The sequence below is a fragment of the Physeter macrocephalus genome, chromosome 14 (genome assembly GCF_002837175.3).
Source record: "Physeter macrocephalus isolate SW-GA chromosome 14, ASM283717v5, whole genome shotgun sequence".
In the NCBI taxonomy this organism is placed as follows: Eukaryota; Metazoa; Chordata; class Mammalia; order Artiodactyla; family Physeteridae; genus Physeter; species Physeter macrocephalus.
The window spans coordinates 84,281,009-84,301,981 of NC_041227.1; the positions used below are offsets into that span (position 1 = coordinate 84,281,009).

The window sequence follows — 20,973 nt, forward strand, 5'->3', positions numbered from 1 at the left end:
AAGTAAATCAAGAATTTAAAATAAGAGAAAGCAGTGCATGGATAGAGGTGAACACGGGGTACTATTGGTGGCCCGTAAAAATATGTCATGGGGGGCGGGGGGGCAGAAAGACCGTCCACAAAAAAGTTTAAAAGTCTAAAGAAGTGAATGAAATAATTCACTACTCAGAGGCAAGCGCTACAATATATTCTTCTTGTATTACACATATTTTAATGTGTTTTAAATAACTGAGGTAACGATGAAGATACAATTTCACGTCCTACTGTTTTCCACCTGATACTGCAGAAGAGCCATTTTTCCCATATAACTATGGCTAAAAAAGAGAGAAAGCAATTCTTTGAAGTCTTTATAAAGGTCATAACCTTTGATTCTGTATTCACTTACTAATCCTGTTTATATCTAGACTAAGGAAATAATCCAAAATGGATAAGCATTTATGTACAAAATTTTCATTGAAGCGTTATTTATAATAGTAAAAAATTAGAAACAGGCACAAATTCCAATAACAGGAAAAAGGCAAATTATGATAAATCCATAAGATGGACTACCTTGAGGTCACTAAAAATTATGTTTTCTAATAATGCATATTGTTAGGAGCATGTTTAACGAGTAAAAATTTTCTGTTAAATAAATAAAGCAGGATACAAAATTATATATTTTTATCGTCTTTATGTTATACACACATAAATTTATATACTACTATGCACAGAAAAAATTGAATATATGGTCCTTTAGGTGTTCACCACGCTTAACTCCCAGTGGTAGGAATCAAGTGATTTTTATGTTCTCATTATATTTTTCTATCGTTTCTAAATTTCATGTAATAAGTAGGCATTAATTTCTTTATCCAGGAGGGGAAAGATAATATTTTAATAAAGTCTCTTGATTGAGTTAATGCACAAAAGTCATTAGAAATTTTTTTAAAAACTTGGATAATTCTACACTATACATGAATGATAACTGTAAATAAATCATATTTGTATGACAGTCCTTAATTAGGTGGAATTAGTAGTACTTAAAAAAACTTTCTTGGGTTAAGTTTTAAAGCTTTTGATTCATAAATTCCAAGCTAAGTACTAGAGCTGTCAGGCCGTTCAAATCAATCACTGTGTATCCAGACCACTTTTTTTTTTCTTTCTGACAGTTTTGAAATGTTATTTCACCAACTTAGGGACTGGAGATGATCAAGATGATGAAGAATTGGATTTTACAAACTCTTCAAGTCAAAATTTACTTTTTCAGGGACGTATTTATGTTTCTTGCCTCTAAAACAGGGCAGTCCGTTCAAAGAACACCCTGAAAGAAGGAAAGATGTTAATGGCCCATGAGGAGTTTGAAAGGATTTCCTAATCTGTAGGAGAGCTTCAAAGTAGGCCAACCCACAAGGCCACGGGCGAGAGCGGAGCCAGGAACGTGGTCTATCCGGTGAGCTGGCCACGAAGGAGGGAGCAGCTCTCGGCCCCAGGGATGCACTGTTTTTGCTTTTGAGCAGGCGAGATGAGGGGAGGAGATTTAGGAAAGAGAACCTAGAGTTTAGCTGGGGGCATGTTTTTATCTGAGATGCTCAGGGAGACGTCCAAATAGAGGTGTCAGGTAGGCAGCCGGCTGGAGGAATCTGTGGCTCTGCGGCTCAGAAGTAGCTGGACCGCGGTGAACTTGCCTGCAGTACCATCTTCTGCTGGTCCTTCTGGAACTGTCTCGGCCCTCTCCCACACACTCCATGCACGTCCCCACTGATCAGCCTGCAGGTCCCAACTGGCCCGATTCCTACCCATCTAGATCTTTGCCATGATTCTCTCACTCTGCCTCCTGACCACCCTCCAGCCGATCACCTGACTGCATCCTACCGGATGGATGGATGGGTTTGACCCTTCCCTTGCCCCACCCCAAATCAGGCTGGTCCCCGCTGTCCCGCTGTCCCACAGCTCCTCCTCACGGCCCCCTTGTCACACTGCGTTACATCTTCACCTCCCCCAGGAATTACTCGAGGCGGGACATGTGTCTTATTTAGGTTGTGTCCAGAGCGCTGGTAGGCACTCAGTAAGTATTTACTGAATGAATGAACTCATCTCTGCCCCCAGCTTCTTCTTGCTTCAAGTCACACGGAATAGCGTATCCCAAACAAGTCTCTGAACTTCCCTCCCATCAGATGACTCCCCTTCCCAAGAATTTCCGGAGTCTTCTGTCATTGACCGCTTCCCATGGAGATGTGGCGTCCTCCATTGTTCCTTCTTCTGCTAAATATATCAAAAGAGAAAGCACGCAAGGTCTAGATGTTTTGAGGCCAGGATTCCATGGAGGAATGATAACAGCTTCATCTTTATCTTTATACAGATATAAAAGAGCCTCTAGCACCTGCACAAGTATGAAGGCGGAAGGAAGGCTCATCAGTGCATTCTACTCACCTCTCTCAGGACACTACACCCTGGGGACCTCAAACCCCTTTCAGTTCCCAGAAAACAGACTGTTGGATGGGAACAGACTCTCCCAAGCTCTCAAAGGAGGAATGCAGGCTTGAACCCACAGATATGTTACTACAGCAGATCTTGCGCTATCTTGTGAGTACTTTATCATCTTTCACCCCCAGTAATAATAAACAAGAGTGGGAATGAAAAACTAAAACTAGATGCTAGTGATGGAGACTGTCGGTTTAGATGAGCTTTTTATATCTGAGAACGTGACCCCCGGGGGACTCTTCCGCCTTGAATGGCCCATCAGTGCCCTTGAGGGAGTCAGTTGTGTATTCAGTTGTGAAGGATAGGAGAAATAATTATGGATCCTATACAAAGTGCTGGAAATATATTATTGAACATTGAATCGAGAAGGGAAGTTGCATTAGGGCTTTAAAGGAGTCTAGCTCTCTTTTAAAAATCCCTTATGACATGTAAGTCTATCATCCCACTTTTAGGCAGTTTCAGGAACATGTTAGCGATGATAGCTTGAGGGCTGCCCGATAAAATAGGACCCGGCCAAGTGAGGGAAGCCAGACAGCCATGGCCACTGTTTGCAATGCTGTGAGATCAACATTCCCTTAAAGGAGACCCAGAGTTATAAGGGGTGACTGCTTAGTAACGGACTTGGTAAAGAGCATGGGACAGGGGACAAGGTACCTGGATAGGAATCCAAGCTCTCCAGTTTTAAAAGGAAATGAAGTCTATGCCCTAACATGGTGGTTCTTAACCTTTAGTAGGAATCAGACTCATCTGGAAAGCTTCTGAAATGCGGAGTTTCTGACTCAGTAGGTCTGAGATGGGGCCTGAGGATTTACATGTCTATCAGCTTCCCAGGGGATGCTGACATGGTCCAGGACACACACTTGGGAGAACCAAGGCTCTCAATCTTGGCTACATGTTAGAATCACTTGGGGAGTTTTCTGTTTAATTTCATTTTATTTTTTAATTTTTTCAGCTTTACTGAAACATAAATGACACATAACATTGTGTAAGTTTAAGGTGTACCACATCTTGATTGGATATGTTTATAAATTGCAAATTAGGGACTTCCCTGGCAGTCCTGTGGTTAGGACTCTGCGCTTCCACTGCAGGGGGCACGGGTTCAATCCCTGGTCGGGGAACTAAGATTCTGAATGTCATGCAGTGTGGCACGGCCAAAAAATAAATAAATAAAAATTAATAAAATAAAATAAATTGCAAATTGATTGTATTAGCTACCACCTCTGTCCTGTGCCATAATTACCATTTCTTTTTCTGCGGTAAGAACCTTTCAGATCTGCTTTCTTAGCAACATTCAAATACACAGTACACTATTATAAGCTATAATCACTGTGCTATATGTTAGACACCCAAACTTCTTCTTTTTCCTATTTTTTGGCCATGCCGCGAGATCTTAGTTCCCCTGACCAGGGATTGAACCCGTGCCCCCTGTGGTGGAAGCGTGGTGTCTTAACCACTGGACCACCAGGGAAGTCCCCGATACCCAAACTTTTCACTTACAACTGGAAGTTTGTACCCTTTGACCAATATCTCTCCATTTCCACCATCCCCCAGCCCCTGGCAACCAGCATTCTGCTCTGTTCCTCTGCGTTTGCCATTTTTAGATTCCACATATATGTGAGATGACACAATATTTGTCTTTCTCTGTCTGACTTATTTCACTAAGCATAATGCCCTCAAGGTCCATGCTTGGGGAGCTTTTTAAATACACCAGTGTCGGGGCCTCATCCCCTAGAGATTCAAACGTAATTGGTCTAAGGTGTGTTAGAGCTTCAGTAATTTTTAAGACCTCTCTCAGTCATTCGAGTATTTGCCCAAGCTTGAGAAATACTGCTCTAAACTGTGCCATCAGGTTAATGAGTAGATTTTAGGTCCATTTTATTACCTTTCTGTAGAAAAAGCAAAAAACTGATGGGATGAGGTGCCAAGTCAGGTCAGCACGCCAGGCCCACACATCTATCACCTAGTGGCATGTTCCTAGGTTGGAAAGAACGAGTTCTATAAACTGCAGGCTTTTGAAAACCAGGTGTTAACAGGAGACTTGGCTCTAGACTGACCAGCAGGAATCTTCCTATTGGGAGGGGCATTCTTTTCACTACCTTTCCAAAATGCTAGGCTGGACTCAACACCAAAAAGCGTGAGCAATCATTTCCTCTTCAAGTCTCTTCCAGCCTTCATGGCAAGAGGCACATCTCAGGTGACTGCTAGTCTTCTGCAGGAGTGACCTTTGCCAGGAGCAGTGGATGGCTTACGGCCAACGTGCCTTGAGTTACATATAACTAGAAATTGCCAGCGTCTCTTTGTTTTCACTGTATTTACATTTTTTATTATTACCTCCTCTTTATGGCAGGAGATAATGGCTATTTACCTAAAACTGTAATATGTTTCCTTTTTAAATTGAATAAAAGTTTCAGTTATATAAAATGAATTAAGTCCTAGACACCTACTCGACACCACAGTGTCTATAGATAACAATACTATGTTAAATACTTAAAATTTTGCTGAGTGGGTGGATCTTGTGTCAAATGTTCTTACCACAAAAAAAGTAAATAAAAATGGTGGGAGGAAACTTTTGAAGGTGATGCATATGTTTATGGCTTTGATGGTGGCATCGGTTTCATGGGTGTATAATTATTACCAAACTCATCCAGTGGTATACACTAAATATGTACCCTTTTTGTATGCCAATCTCACCTCAATAAAGTGGTTTATAAAAAAGAAAAAAAAGAAGTCAGAACTCTTGGGTTTGAGCCTTAATGTATCAACTTAGTGTCGGCTACTTTAAAACGCAACCAGAGGTGTACCACATGAAAATAAATCTCAATTGAAAATTGAAAAAAAAATAGGTAAAAGAATGAATCATATGTTTAAAGTAGTAAATAATAATCCATAACGGTGCAGGTGGTGTGCTACGTCAAGAGAAAACAGATACAGAAATGCCCTCTTGTCCAAACCCTTTTCCACTCCGTCCCAAAGACAAGGAACTCCAAATGACTGATGTGAGAACACACTGAAAATGTGAGGCGGGACTGCTACCTTTCCCCAAATCACCCAGGCAACAGTGCCCTGCTACATGGCACCCATAGTGTGACACATGCCCACGCATGACAGCCCCTCACACCCACCCTGGCCAGACCCTGAGCCACTGAATTTGTAGCACATGGTGTTCTTGGGGTCCCATGGAAAGTCTCCAGCGGGCGGGAGCCCACTCACTGACCTTGCAGCCTTCAGAGTCATTTACAAAAAATCTACCCCAAATACTTGCAGACTATTTGGATTTTGGATCAAATCTTTTAAAATATGAAAGATCGGCGTGCCTTTGGTACACCTTTGTGTGTGTGTGCACGCCTGTGATCAGTTATTCAATGAAATACCATCTCCTTGCCCATCCACAACATATAATAAAACACAGAGTTACCCACAAGTTGGTAAAATATATTTTATTTGTTCATAAAAAGCAATAGTATGAATTACCAGAATTTCATTTTCCTAGAAACATCTTTCTCTGTGTAAAATTAATCTGTGTTATACATAGGACAAAATACTTGATTGAATTTTTTTTTCTTTTTGTACACATTGGTTATTCTAACATCCAGGTTACAGAGGACACACTGCTAGAATCTGCAGTATTCCAGATGCCCGGGCTGAATGAAACTCAGTCATAAATTAATGTTACAGAAGTGAAAAAAAAAAATCTAACCACACCTTGAATTTTACTGACCATCTTTCTTGATCAACTGAAAAGAGAAAGGACATTGACTTCCATGTCAGCATTTTAGACACTATGTGTTTCTAGTTTAGTGGAACCTTCCATTTTCCTTTCTCGTGAAAATATCCTGGTAGGATCTGAAACTGTGTTTCTCCAAAGGCCTATAATGTACCTGTCACTCAAAATGACTTCGTAGGAGGATCCCATGAAGAAGACAACTTCTCTTCCTTCGTCTTCCAATTAAACGTTTATGATGCAGTTACTACACCTAAACACCCTTCCAGGTACCACTTACCAAGTACGAACACCTCAAAGACAGCGTGGGCTCGACAGGAACAATAACAACCTCCAAATTTTTTGTTAACCTTTTTGTTTGTTTTTAAACAAACTGAGCGGAATAAAGTACCCCATGAATATCAGAGCTTTTCCTGTAATGCGGAAGAAAACCAGAACGTGTTAGGACAAATTGCCAAACCAGAAATGGTGTTTGTCTTCTGGCAGCCAAAAGGTTAAGTCGGTGGCCGTGCAGATGGCTAGAACAGGAAGAAAGTCAAGGCCTAATTTTATGTATTGCCCAACTTCTCCAGGAGGAAGACACGTGGGCCCTGTAATAAGTATCGTGCGCTGGGGTGTAACCTTGGGGCCGATGCTGAGTCAGGAGCTGTCAGGAACCGTAAGCCGTCAGACTCCTCGGAAGAGATGCACAGGAAGTCGGATTTATTTGTCTTCCACAGAAAAACTTGCTCTAGTCCTTCAGTGCTAATTATCGACATCTGTTTGGATTCAAGGATTTGACCCAGAATAGAATCTTGACTCACTTCAGTGTTCATGACTAAATGACCCTCCTTCTCTCTGAGGATTTCCTGTTTCAGTTTTAAGGCAGGGAATAAACAACTTCATCGAAAATGGTCCCGCTTAGAAAGACAAGCAGGGACCTGGAGGGGAAGGAAAAGTTCACGTGCATTGACTTCCCCACTGATTTGTGGCAAACCCTTCTCTGAACGTTTTTGCAAGTTGACATCACGCACCATGTCAGAGCACGAGAGTGGACGGAAGGCGGACAGGGTAGGATCGGGTGGCGGGTGTGGGCTGGCTTTGACTTTAAGCGATGTTATGCTGTAATGGAAAAGCGGTGTTCCCAGTTTTGTTTCTAATGAGCCTTCTGATTGGAGAAATGCACGATCAATTAGCACCCTTATGAAGATGTCTTTGACACCCAAGCGGCAAGAGGGAAGAGCCATGCCATGATTACGGGCATTCCCCTAAGTGCAGGTTCTACACGGCTTGGTAGAGGCAGTAACAAAGCTACGAAATGCACACAGCGTCTCAGGGATGCCCGTCCCGCCTCCACGTCTCCGTGCCCGCCCTCCTATACCTTAGCTTTGCAGCGAAGCACGAACTAGCTACGTCGGGGCTAAAACCTGTGGGCAAAGACAGACCAGATGGTCAATAAGACATCCCTTAAAGACCAGTGGTTTTTTTTTCACTGGCGAGCGAGTCAGCCCACAGAACATACCAGAGTGTCCTTTGTAAATATCACAACCCGACCATTTTGACACTATCTTCCCATATATTCCCTAGTGAAAGTAGAACACAAATGACAATTCTTTGATATTGCTGTCCGCTTACCCCACTGCCACTAGCTGGTCATCACAAATGACCCCTCCGCTGCCCCCTCCACGAAGAGGTAGGGGAGACTGTTCTGCAGCAGCAGTAACAGTGCTGGCACCCCTCCTGCCAGGGCCTGGCTAAAACAAGGGACAGCGGCTCAGGCTCGAGCGCTTGTAGGCAACACGGGCCAGCGTTCCCAGTCTCTTTTTACAAGAGCCTCTCCTGGTTCTCGCTGTTTGGCTGTTGGCTACAGACCGTGTTGTCTGAGATGAGCTAGGAATTCCAGGGAGGGGAGTTCCAGACACCAAACAGGGGCCGGCTCTGCACCCAGTGGCACCTTGGTGGACTCAGATGGCGTGGGATGAACCTGACCCCTTCAGGTCTCGACACCCCGCACGCTTGGTTCGATCCGGAGGTTCTGCTAGCCTAGGGGATTCTTTGGTGTGTCAAAGCAGAGCCGTCTGCCTGGAGAACGGAACACGATGCACTCGCATGCAAATTAGAAGGGATCGTCTTTATTTCTAAAGCAGCAGCCGAGCATCTCACACGCGGGACCTGCAGAAGTGGGGACTGATACTTGCATACACTTCAAGCCGGTTATTGAACCAGGGATGGGGCAGAAGATGAGGCAGGGGCGTCCTTCAGAACCAAAAGGTAAAGTCAAGGGCCCTGACAGGCAGACTCTAAAAGGCTGTGGATGTCCCTGCCAAGGTAGTGATACCCCCGTGCGCTGAGAGGGCTTGGCGGGGAAAACCTAGCGCTGTGGTGTGGAGTCTACGCCCTTGGACGTGTCAGCACGTCAGCGAGGACGCTGCTGTGTGAAGGTCTGGCAGCTCAGAGCTCCCAGAGGTGCCCAGGCAGGAAGGGAGATGGAAGCTTCCGTACGAGGAGGTGGGCAAGTGCATCCAGACAGCGATCGAAGGCTGCATACCCGTAACAACAAAAATCTCAAGTTGTGCTTTTCTTCTTTTTAAATACAATGGGTAGAAAGAAAGGAAAAAAAAAAAAAAAAAGAAAAAAAAAGGAAGCACCATCCATTGTGAAGACAAGAAGAAAATATTAGAAACACTTTGGAATGTTAACAGATTATGTGACTGGGTAGAAAGAAAGGAAAAAAAAAAAAGAAAAAAAAAGGAAGCACCATCCATTGTGAAGACAAGAAGAAAATATTAGAAACACTTTGGAATGTTAACAGATTATGTGACTCTCTAAAGAGCGTGGCTAGGCAGCTTAGTGAATTAATTGCTTATGAATTAAAAATAAATTATTATAAAATAGATTTCTGTACATTTTACATACATATAATCTCTCTCAATATTTCCTAAGCCCCGGGTAGGGGAGAGGAGGGGGCGGGAGGGTCTGATCAGTCCCAGCCGAAGTCGTGGCCCGTCATCTGGTAGAACTTGCGGTTGAAGGGCCGGTAGAAGTCGCGCAGCCGCCGCAGGACCTGGCCGTCGATCTCGGGGTGGGGTCTGCCCTTGGTCTTGCCCAGGCAGTGAGGGCGGCCGCTGCCCTCGGCCTTCTTGAGGCAGGGGAAGCCCTTGGTCTGGTTGAAGTAGAAGTGCTTGTCGGAGATGATGCGCTTGAGGCCCAGGAAGTCCTGCACGCGGCCCAGCTCGCCGGCCGGGTCGCGCACCAGCCGCTCGCCGCTCACGAAGAGCAGCTGGCGGGCGGGGAAGTGGCGCAGCCAGCGCTGCAGATGCTCGGCGTACAGGCCGATCTGGATGGCGCTCCACGCCCGGTCCACGAGGCCCGCCGTCCGGTTCCTGAAGGCCAGGCTCTCGAAGCTGGGGATGTCGGGCCGCTTGGACAGCGTCTGCGTGTAGTCCGAGACGGCCCTGGTCACCGGGTCCCGCACCACCACCAGGAGCTTGGTGTCCTTGGACATGGCCGAGATGCGCGCGGGCGCCTCGCGCGTCACGAAGTAGCTGGGCGTCTTCTCCATGGTGATCTGCCCCTCCAGGGTCCTCGGCATCAGGTCCCTGAGCGGAGCAGAAAGGCACGTTAGAGCCTGAACACTGAGCGCCTTCCCAGGAGAGGGAGGGTCTTCCAGACCCGGAGCCTGAGTTGAGGTACCAACTGCCCCGCTTCCTAGATGCGTGACCGGGATCGCGGAGAAGTGGCCCGGACGCAAGGCTGTGCACCCCGGGTTCCTCGCGGATGTACTCGATGGGAAATAATAACACTACCGATCTCCTACGGTTGTTGTGACGATGAAACGTATTAATATACCTCAACAGCTTAGAAAAGTGCCTGGCATAGGCAGGGAGACTTGTATGATATCTTTCTTAGCATAATTTAAACATAACTACGTAGGCAAAACTGCTATAACCTACAGGAAAGATAGGACATGATATCTGGACCAAAAAGCAGTCCTGTGCGGTGATTAGCACTAAAAATCACAGGAATCAATGATGTAAGACGGCGCCTGATTTGCTCCCTGAGTTTCAGCATCCGAATGTGTGAAACGGGAATGATTTCCATCCACTGCATTCGGTTGTTGCAGGGTTTGTAAAATGGAAGCATTTAGCTTAACATTTAAGCACTGTGGGCTTGGACATCAGACCGCCTGGGTTCAAATCCCAGTTCGGTCACTTATAAGCTGTCTCATTTTCAGCAACTTACTTTCTGGCCTTCTCTCCTCAGCTGTAAGAATAAAGATGATAACACCAACCTTATGGGAGTTTAATGAGGATTAAGACAATTAATGATCATAATATGCTTTGAACGTGCCTGGCATACGGTATATATTCGATATTCACTAGCTGCGGCTACTACTCCATTATTATGATCATTATGACCGTGTTCAGTACACAGTTTATAGCACACAGTAGGACCACGCTGAGCATGCATGTGTACACGTTGGTGTGTACATCAGAAGGAGATGGGTTACCTAATCGGACACTAAGTAGTGGTCACAGATGTACAGTCTTCCATTTGCTATGGGATAGAGATTTCTGATGGATTCCAACCTGGGCCCAGGAATTGGAAAAAAGACAATTTCCACATCATTTCTGACCAAATATTTACCTCTCAGTAGGACATTCTGCACTTCCAGCTTCAAGCCATCCCTAATCCACTGAGACCAAAATCCCTCTAGGGAGACATTTAAAAAATGACGATATAAACTCTATTGCAAGAGGCAGGAAGGGCAACGTGCTCCTCCTTCACAGCAAGTTAGAGGAAGCAGGCTTCTCCCAGAAGGACTGCCTTGCAGCCCTGCAGCTGCCCCCGGCTTAAGCTAAAGCTGGATTGACCCACTTTGCCCATTAACCACTTAGACGAACGTAGCCGTGTCATCAGGCTAACGTGATGAAGGATTAAAGAGGGGCCCGGCTCTCAACTTATTTTGCATTTCACTCAAAAACAGGTCGAGTTTGCTCAAGTCCGAGTTGTTTCCAGTGTTCAGCCATTTGTACCTAGACTGAATCTACAAGAAAGGGTTTAACATTCAGAATCCAAGTGCTATACCGCTATGGCTGAAGGAAACCCAACCCGCCAAGTGCTCCAGGGCCAGGGCAGATGGCGTGGGCTTGGGGTCTGTCTTCAGAGGGCCCGTCTGACCTGGCGAGGGCGCTGAAGTCCGGCCTCCGGTCTGAGTCTCAGCACCCCCTGCACTGAGGGATGTGCCCCTCACCTGTTCATGCCTCAGTTTTCTCATCTCATCTGTGAGAAAAAGGATGGTGCCCACCCCCCAGCGTTTCTGGGAGGACTGTGGCACTCCTCTGGGACCAAGCCTGGGTGCCAAGGAAATGCTGTCAATACCCTTCTGTTGACAGCGTCCGGGGAAGGGGGTAAGGAAGCAAGGTCTGCACACGGAGACTGGTCACTCCCTCGGATCTACCCCACAGAGGGGCCATGGGGACGGCCCCGGGAGCGGCCAAGCTGCAGGAACAGCGGACGTGGCTCTCAGCCTGCCTGGGCTCCAGAACCATCTCTGAACTTCTGCTGCCTGCGTCCCCTCAACGTCCTGAAACAAGGGCCTGGTGGTCATGGGACAAAACGGCCAAATAAGAAAGCACGTACCAGGACTAGCAGAAAAGGAATGGGAACTCCTCAGCATCCTCCGGTCCAGAGGCGCAGCCTCCTCGGCCATAAATAAAGGATCTCTGAACCGTGGGAAGATTCTTGGGTTGGACCACCCGCTGGTCACCCTCGCCCTCCTGGGGTACCAGCTCCAAGGCACCCCGTCTCCCCAGGATGGTCCAGAGTTGGCACACATATGTCAGAAAGCACTCAGACTTTCTCTGATGATCAAATAACAGCCGGGGAAATTGCTGACACCAAGCCTTAGCCCCCGACCACTGCAGGCTCCACGGTCACTCTCCTCGGGGCGTACTTGGTGCAGACACCAGGGAGCTGATGGGTGAGCGCGCCACGGGGTTCTCCATCATTTCGGCAGGTGCCTTCTGAACGCTTCTGCTGGTTTCCGGGGGCACTTCCGTGGCGGGGGAGGGGGGGAAGAAGCAGAATATGCCACCCGAAATATGTCTCTTTGGCATAAGGGTTATTTTAGGCTGATTATTTTTAAGAAACAGCAGACGTAGAAAAGCTCCGAAAACCGGTAAAGTTACCCTTTAGTAAGAGAAATTTACATTTATAAGAGAAATGTAAGAGTGTCTTCCTCTGTGTACCAGGAAGAGAAGAACAGGTACGTCTCTAGAAACTCATATCCATGGGGTTAAACCTGCCTAACAACTGCACCCTTATCTACGGGGCTTTTCCCCACCACCTCCCAGAACTGGCCTCCCCCCTCCAAAATCTTGTTTGGTCTTCAGCTGGAGATGGTGTTTAAGATGGCGGCTTGGGCCATTTCTAAGAGTTGCTCAGGTTTCCTGGGTATCTCCCACATACACGGGAGGTACTCATGTTATTAAACTTGTTTGTTCTTCTTGTCTTGACTGTCTTTTATTACAGGGAGTGAGGGGTCTCAGCTCTAGAAGGGTGGAGGGAAAATTATTTTTCCTCCCCTACCCAGGCCCTGGGCTCAGACAGAGCTGGGCATCTCCCCAGCACAGCCCTGTGGGTCCATCCAGTGGGGAGCACAGCATGGCCCGAGAAGTGTGCGGAGAGCTCCTGGCAGAACCTTCCGGGCAGTTACAGGCAAGTCACCTTTCTCGCCTTATCAGCTCTTCTCCCACCCCCGCCACCTAGTCCCAGAGCAAAGCCCTTACCAATCACTTCCCGGGCCCAGCTTCCGCCTGCCCGCCCTTCACTGGCCGGGCTCTCCTGTCCCAACACTCAGGACCTCTCGGAGCAGTGCGGTGGCTCGGAGCAGAAAGGACGTGGCCGAGGGTGACCCCCTCACGTGGACCCTGCGCGCGCACCCCTCCAGAGGCGGCTCCAGCCCCAGGCTGGTCTCCTGAGCCGGCAGGGAGGCTGCAGCTTAACTGAGCAGCTCACCAGGAAAGCCAGTTTGCCAAACTGATAGTCACAGCTAATAATGATGCGGCACTCCGGGGCTCCCAGAGAAACTCTCACACACACCATCTGATCTAATCCCTCGCACAAGCCTTTCAGGGGGCACCGCCAGGCCCCAACTTACTGAGGAAGGAGCTGGGGCTGACGGGGAGGGTCACCGGCCTCCGGGCCGAGAGCTGAGACCCAGAGTCAGGTCCTCTGATGGCCCTGATCACAACCGCGGCCCCAGCCTTCTTTGCTTCTCTTACTGTGATGAAATGTACAAAGAGCCGCACACCTGTCCCCTCTCTAAAGAGATAACCTGTATTTCTTCTTCTCATTCAGAGATTAGCATCTTTTTTTTCTTTTTTCAGGGCCTCTCACTGCCGTGGCCCCTCCCGTTGTGGAGCACGGGCTCCGGACGCGCAGGCTCAGCGGCCGTGGCTCACGGGCCCAGCCGCTCCGCGGCACGTGGGATCCTCCCAGACCGGGGCACGAACCCGCGTCCCCCGCATCGGCGGGCGGACTCCCAACCACTGCGCCACCAGGGAAGCCCAGATTAACATCTTAATAATAGGTATTCCAGGGCCAGAATCACACGACTACCATCATGAATGTTCAAAGAGCAGTCAGATTTGGAAACAATGCATATCTCAGGGTAACACACGCCCGCTGATAACTGCATAGGAAGGGGCCGGGAGGTCAGGACGGAGGTGGCGGCAGCTCCTCCTGCGAGCGCCGTCCCCCAGCCCCCCTCCTCCCCTCTTCCACCACGTGCGCGGGAAGGGACACCTCTTCAACACCCGGCACGTCCCCCACGGGTGCTTGTGAAGACAGTGGGGTGCAAGTCTCAAGAAGACGCATGCTCACACGCGCCAGAAGCTTCCCCTGGGACAAGCCGAGGAGACACTGAGCAGAGGTGTCGGGTGACCCTCACGACATTCGGGCCCGGGGATGACCAGCCCGGTGACCTTCCGGGAGCACCAGGGCCCTCACGGAGCTGGGCCGCGGAGCAGGAACTTGGGAAACTGGTGGGTTTGCAGGGGGCGTTGCAGGCTTTCAGCGTGTTTCATGAAATTCACAGGAGAGTGACGCGCCCCTCGGTGGCGGCCAGATTCACGCTGGACGCCAAGGGTGCCAGGAATTGGACGCCTGGGCCCAGCCCAGCCCCACCGCATCAGGCCCGTGTGGGTGGGGTCCCGTCACGGGAATCTCTCCAATGACGCCAGCCTGCAGCCAGACGGGAGATCGTCCCCTGGGGCACCTGTGGGCCTGGCAGCTGCCGTGCACTTCAGCCTCTTATTCCGCGGATGCCACGTGCACCTACTGGGGGTGTCGGGTGGGGATAGAGACCCCCACGGTGAAAAAAGATCGAGAAAATACTGTGAACCGAACAAAAGTTGTTCCGCTAATCCAAGGCATGATTTGAGAGTCAAAGGCCTGGAGTGAAGTCCAGAGAACTCGGGGTCATACCCTCCCCGCTGAAAGCAGACCAGGCCCCAGAGCGAGTGACGGCGATGCCGCGGGATCTACCAACTACGGAGAAGGAATGTAACAAACAGAACAAACAGAATACAGTCAGGTTCAATGCAAATAAAGACAAGGATGTTTGCTGCCCCTAAATACATGCATGTGTGCATACACAGAGATACACACACACACACACACACACACACCCCACATACACACTACAGAGTTAATTATCGAACACAAATTGGGCTCCCAGTAAAACAAAATGAGGCAAACTGAAGGAACTAGAAGAAATGTAAGGTTGACTCTACTCGTGTGCATAAGAGACTAAAAGATGCATCTAACTCTTTCATCGTCCAAAGTTAGATAATATCAACATACACAGAAGAAAGAAAAAAAACAAACAGGTGAAGAATAGTACAAGTCCCAAATTATCTGATTTATGCTTTTGCCAAATTCAGGGCTTAAAACAAAACTAAGTTCTCTTTATTTTTAAAAACTCCAATGAAACTAAGATGAATTGATGCCCAAATGGCCACTGGGCCATCTTCTTCTTTCCGAATGTCGTGGCAGGTTGACGTGGAGGGTGTCCAGCGTCAGGGTTGAGGATTTAGAATCCCAGTCCCAGGTCCGGGCGCTGACCTGTACCGGGGCTTCGCCGGACTCCGGAGCGGCCGAGGGGTGACCCGTGGAGTCGGCCTCCCACAGGGGACTGGCTGTCACAGGCTTTGCAGAAGCCCAGCCTTTACAGCTGATCACCCCAAGTCTCGATGGGGCTCTGATGTGTTACTGCTGGGAGCAGACTCTTAAAAACAAACCTTCGGGCCTAAATGCGTAGGAACTTTGAATGAACCAGAGAAGTTCTAAAAGCCTTATGATTCTGATGTTCTCCAGTGGCAAAGGTTGCCCTAATTTTCTTTTTCTGCTTCTTTTCTTTCTTCAGATGGCACGCCTCCTCCCAGGGTCCAGCAAGTGAACTTATTGCTTGAACTGGCAAATTACACAACAATAAAGAGGAAGGTTATTGAAGTGGGTGTAACGCAACGCACTACAGCCGAACAGATGCCAAGACATTGACACAAAGCAGATGATGGAAGTGAATGAACTTGAACTCCAGAGAGGGGACAAGCTTGCAAGCCACATCGGGTCGGGGTGGGCCCATCTCCCCCTCGGATTGAGGAAAACTAGGAAGAGTCAGGGAAACATCCGGCCCCCTGTTTCCCTCTCCTGGGGGAGAATGACCTCTTGCTTGGGTACAGAAATACCCCACATATGCACACTGTTATAAATAAACTAGATCACCAACAGGGACCTAGTGCAGAGCACAGAGAACTGTACTCAATATTTTGTAATAACCTATAAGGGAAAAGAATCTGAAAAAGAATCTAGATAGATAGATATAGATATATGTATAAGCGAGTCACTGTGCTGTAACCTGAAACTAACGCAATGTCGCGAATCAACTCTACCCCGATAAAAAAAAAAATACCCGCACGTTTCCTGACCTCCAACAGCAATCTTTTCTCTTAATTCTAAAAATCTACTTTTTAACCTACATACAGTAACTAATCATTCTTGGTGTCCAGTTCCATGACTTCGGACACATAGAAATCTTTAACAACCTTTAAACAATCTTTAACAAATCTTTAGCATCACGATCAAGATCCAGACCAGTTCTATCACTCCCAAATCTCTCCCTTGTGCTGCCCCTTTCCAACGAAGAGCTTAAAGCAAACTCCTTCCACAAGGCAAATCCCCTTACAAATAGCCCGAGGCTGCCCAAATCCTTGTTTGGATACCCTTGGAGGGAAATCTTGATTGAAAAGAGAAAATGGTCAATAGAGACTTAGACATTTTGACATCACAGATCTATTTACTGTTGCTTAAAAAAAAAAAAGAAAAAAGCTACTAGTTTTCATGAGGGTGAACATCCCTGGCCACATCCGTGCCTTTCCAGGCCTCAGCCTCCTGGTCTGCGAATTAGCACCGAAGAGGAGGTCGCATTCTGATAAACTGCTCTGAGGACAATCCCATTGTGGTGTCAGGTTGGTAACCGGCCAGGAAGCCGAGATGCCGCATCACTTTTAGCTGTTCCCAAAGCCCACGTCCAGCCCCTGAGAATTCAAAAAACAACAGAGCAGCCAGGAGAAACCTTTACACACAGACGAATCAGGATTTCTAGGAAGGTTACACCTCTCCTGCCCACCCTGGAAACAGCTAAATAAATAAACCTCCACAGTCCGAAATCCACGTGGGGAATAAGGATGCCCGCCCCCTTTTTTTTGAGCAGCTGATAAACCCGCAAGTATCAGCAGCAAAACTCGAAAACATTGGGATCCCCAGAGATGCAGGGAGAGGTGGGGCTGAACAGGTAGAGCCCAGAAGATTTTTAGGGCGCTGAAAATACCGAGTGACGCCGTCGTGACGGAGACGTGTCATTATGCGTTTGTCAAGCCCACAGAACAGACATCTCCAAGGGTGGGCCCTGCTGTAAACTACGGACTTGGGGCGATGATGACTGACGTATCAGCGTAAGCTCGTCGTGACCAGGGGACCACTCTGATGGGGGAAGGCTGTGCTTTGGGGGCAGCAGGAGGCCTATGGGAATGTGGTTGAACCCCAGATTCATGCTCCGGTGCTCGGTTCCTGGAACTTTGAGCTTTCTGCTTGATTTTGCTGTGACCCTAAAACTGCTCTAAAAAAAAAAAATAAATAAAATCTGCTTTAAAAAAAAACGAGAAAAAACGGCAACCCCGAACAAGCCTGAGATCCCATCTCTCCTTGGCTTCCTGTCTGTGAAGGACGGCTTCCTCCTTGGGAAGAATGGGGTCGCACACCCTTGCACCCTCAGCCCGGGCCTCAAGCGCAGGTGCAGCACGTCACCGGGATCCTTTCCTAACCCTCACCTTCCTCCGCGGCTCCCGTCGAGGGCTCTCCCTGGGACGCTGGGATCACGGCACCAGTGCCTTCGTCACCTGTGACCACTCAGGAAAAAAGAAAACCCTTTCCTCCCAGGGAACGCTGAGGGCTGTCAAAGGTAGCCCATCTTAACCCGTGACAGGCAAGATCAGGGACTAAACAGCCAACTTCCTGCCTTGAAAATACATGCCAGGAAAACTCAGAAAACGAACAAAAAATAACAAGTCTTCTTTTCTGAAAGGATGCCCTTGGGTTACTGGGGTCCGACTGCTCGGCTGCCCGAGCCCCTCCCTCATCCTTTCCTCCTGCAGAGGCCTGGCCACGCTGCCTGGCCCCCAGGGAAGGCAGTTAGGCTGAGGTTAGCCGAGTGCCTCAATCTCCCCATCACAGAGGCCCGGGAGGCACTCAGCTGGGCAACTTGAAAAGGGTAGAAGGGCAGCTGGGGGGTCGCAGGGAGGGGACATCGCCAAGGAGCAAACTGCAAAGCTGCTGACAGTCCCGAAGGTGACAGACACTGGCAGGGTCGGGGGCGAGGAGAGGGCACGTGTCCCCAGAAGCTAGCGGGTGCTCTGGAGTCCCCAGGGTCATTAGAGACCTAATCAGAGGGGTTTCTGTAGTGACAAGTGTGCGGGAAGCCGGTGTCACCTTTTCTGAAGGCGGCTGTACTCAGCAGGATACCACCGAGGCCGCAGGGCTGTCACCTTTTCTGAAGGCCCATCTACCAGCCCTGAACATCCACCCCAAACTCTTCCCCGGGGCGGTGCCTTTCTACCTTGTGACCTTATAAATTACAGTGGACTTCGTGGGGAGGGGGGGCAAAGACAAAGGTCCAGCCTTGTAGCTTCCATCCCGACAGAAAGATGAGACACCCAGGGATGAGAAAGGAACTCTTCCTGTAAACTTGACTGTGGACAAGGAGACACCGGCGGCTCCTGAGACTTGTAACTCGAGCTGTAAGTTGTAACCCTGGGAAGTTTCTTCTTTAAAGCAGTTTTCTTCCCAGGGGAGGACTGGGGGTGGGGGGGGGAGGAAGATGGGGATCAGCTCAGCCCCTTCTTATCTGGAACCTTCTTCCTTTGTAGGAAGTCTCTGAGCCCACCAGATCGGAGCTCCCCTTCAAAGGGCCACATCTCCATAAATAATTATCTCCATTTGGGCGAGACGTTTGCATATCAAAGAACCCCTCTGGGAGGGTTTCAAATAATTTAAAATGAAATTGTAAATAGTCTGTTGCTCTCCGGGTCTCTCTGGTCCCCGGGAGCAGCTGGGCTTCCGGAAGTGATGTCATTATTCATTATAAAGTTTACTGGGTCTTTTTACTTTCTTTTTTTCTTTTTTTTCTTTTTTTAAGGTAATGGGTAGGAAAGAAGAAAAATAACAAAGGATGGACTCCCCCGGTTCTCCTCCTTGGCCAACCCTCTCTCCTTTCTCCCCTCCCAGCCCCCAACCCCACTGCAAGGATTTGGCCTCCATTGTCCTAGAATTTCAATACTGCTCAGAAAATGAAAAGCCTTTGAATGCCATAAGGGGGTGGGGCTCAAAAGAGCATCTCACTCCTCTGGGTCAACTCAAGATTCCTTTCATTTTGGCAGAGTCCTCTGTTATAGACCCTGCTTCACAAAGGCCTGAGTTCCTGTTCCTGGAAGGGGCTGGGGGGCTGGGGGGTGGAGGGAGGGTTTCAATTAAAAGCTAATAGCCTTTTGTGTCTGCGCTCTGCGGGGCGTTGCTCGTGTTTATTGGACCTCACTGGGTGCGGGCACAAATCATGTGAAATCAGAGTAATCTGTGTCCCGTTTCCTGAAAAAAAAAAAAAAAAAAGAAAAAGAAAAAAAAATGTTTTCATCAATAGAAAGAAAAGTTTTCTGGGAAGTACACTCTCTCGAAAGTAAAATCAGCCCTGCCATTGGGCAGAGGTAGGGCCGAGCAGAGGACCCAGAAAGGGCAGAGGAGGGCACCAGGTGCAGAGGCGGAAAGGCTGCCGCTGAAGCAGTTCTGCTCTTTCCTGCTTTGGCAGATTCTTCTCTGTGGAGACCTGACCTGCTCATCAGAGATGAACTCTGATCAGTGCGGGCTTCCCGTCTGGAACCGGCTCCTTTTCCCTGGGGCGGTGGGAGCCCCAGCTCTGCCTGGGTTACCTCCCAGGCAACAAAGGGCCAGCCCTCAGGCTGTTACACTGGCTGGTATGTGTCACAGGCTCCGGTAAACCCTCTCCCAGCTCCCTGCTTCATCCCAAGAAAGGCTGTCTACCCTGTGCCAAGGCAACGAGGTGCAAATACTCCAGAGCTTCTGAGCCATTCCACACCGCCCGTCAACACGGCGTGGACGAAAATCACTCCCCACCGGGGAAGCGCCGCCCCCCGCCCCCCCCCGCCCCCGCTTCTCCCAGGGCAAGGGGAGGGGACTTCCTGGCCCAGAGAAAGCCCAGTGGGCACTGGGCAGGGCTCTGGTTCCTGCCCTGCCATTGACAAGAGCCTAAGACCTCAGACGAGGCGCTCAAAGCTTTGGGCTCCGTATCCTGTGTATAAAAATTAATGGATTGGGGGACTTCCCTGGTGGTGCAGTGGTAAGGAATCCGCCTTCCAATGCAGGGGACACGGGTTCGATCCCTGGTCGGGGAACTAAGATCCCACGTGCCACGGGGCAACTGAGCCCATGCGCCACAACTACTGAGCTCTCACGCCTCAACTAGAGAGCCCGAGTGCCTCAAACTACAGAGCCCACGAGCTCTGCGGCCCGCAACCAGAGAGACGCCCGCGTGCCGCAGCAAAAGAGCCTGCATATCACAACTAAGACCCAATGCAGCCAAAAAATAAAAAATAATAAACAAAATGAATATTTTTAAAAAATAATGGATTGGTTTAAAAGGGTGTTCTTAGGCTCTAAAATTCTGTACGGGGACCCTTACAATCTCCATCTCTCCCTCCCCACCCTCATGCCACCCCCTCCTCCTCCAGCCAGCCATAGGTTGGCACAGGTTGGTAAAGGAGAACCTATATAAATATTCGATGACTGAATTGGTACAAAGTGTACTTCAAAGTGTACCTTGGGGGTACAGATCAACCCCAAGAGTGCAATTCAGGTGGAAGTCAATGTCAAGGGTATCCTAAAACTAGGCACTCACTCGTTAGGCAACCTGGTGCCTGGTGGAATAGAAAGGAAAGTAGGGTTCCAGGTCAGGCTATGTGTCTTCAGGCAAGTTGCCTAACATCTCTGAGCTGTCTCTCTGCATTTGTAAAATGGAGATATTTGTCCTGCTTTAAAAAAAAAAGATGAGACTCAAATGTAGTTCATATGTGAATAAGCTCTCTTAAAGCAGCAAAACCCTTCCTATGGATAAGGTGGAATGAACCCCACTTATGTCCCCTCTTTATTATCTCCTTTGACTTATGGCTCTAAATAGTAGGGATATTT

General features: G+C 48.6%; 1 protein-coding gene across 1 annotated transcript; it reads right to left on the reverse strand.

The window, feature by feature from the left end:
• Positions 1-8,913: 8,913 nt before the first annotated feature.
• Positions 8,914-11,418, reverse strand: LOC114487560 (heparan sulfate glucosamine 3-O-sulfotransferase 3B1-like). The gene is made up of 2 exons (XM_028498074.2): positions 11,411-11,418; positions 8,914-9,938 (listed from the first exon to the last, which is right to left on the reverse strand). Exons 1-2 carry the CDS (start codon positions 11,416-11,418, stop codon positions 9,137-9,139), a joined length of 810 nt encoding a protein of 269 aa, XP_028353875.1. The 3' UTR covers positions 8,914-9,136.
• Between the last annotated feature and the right edge of the window lie 9,555 nt (positions 11,419-20,973).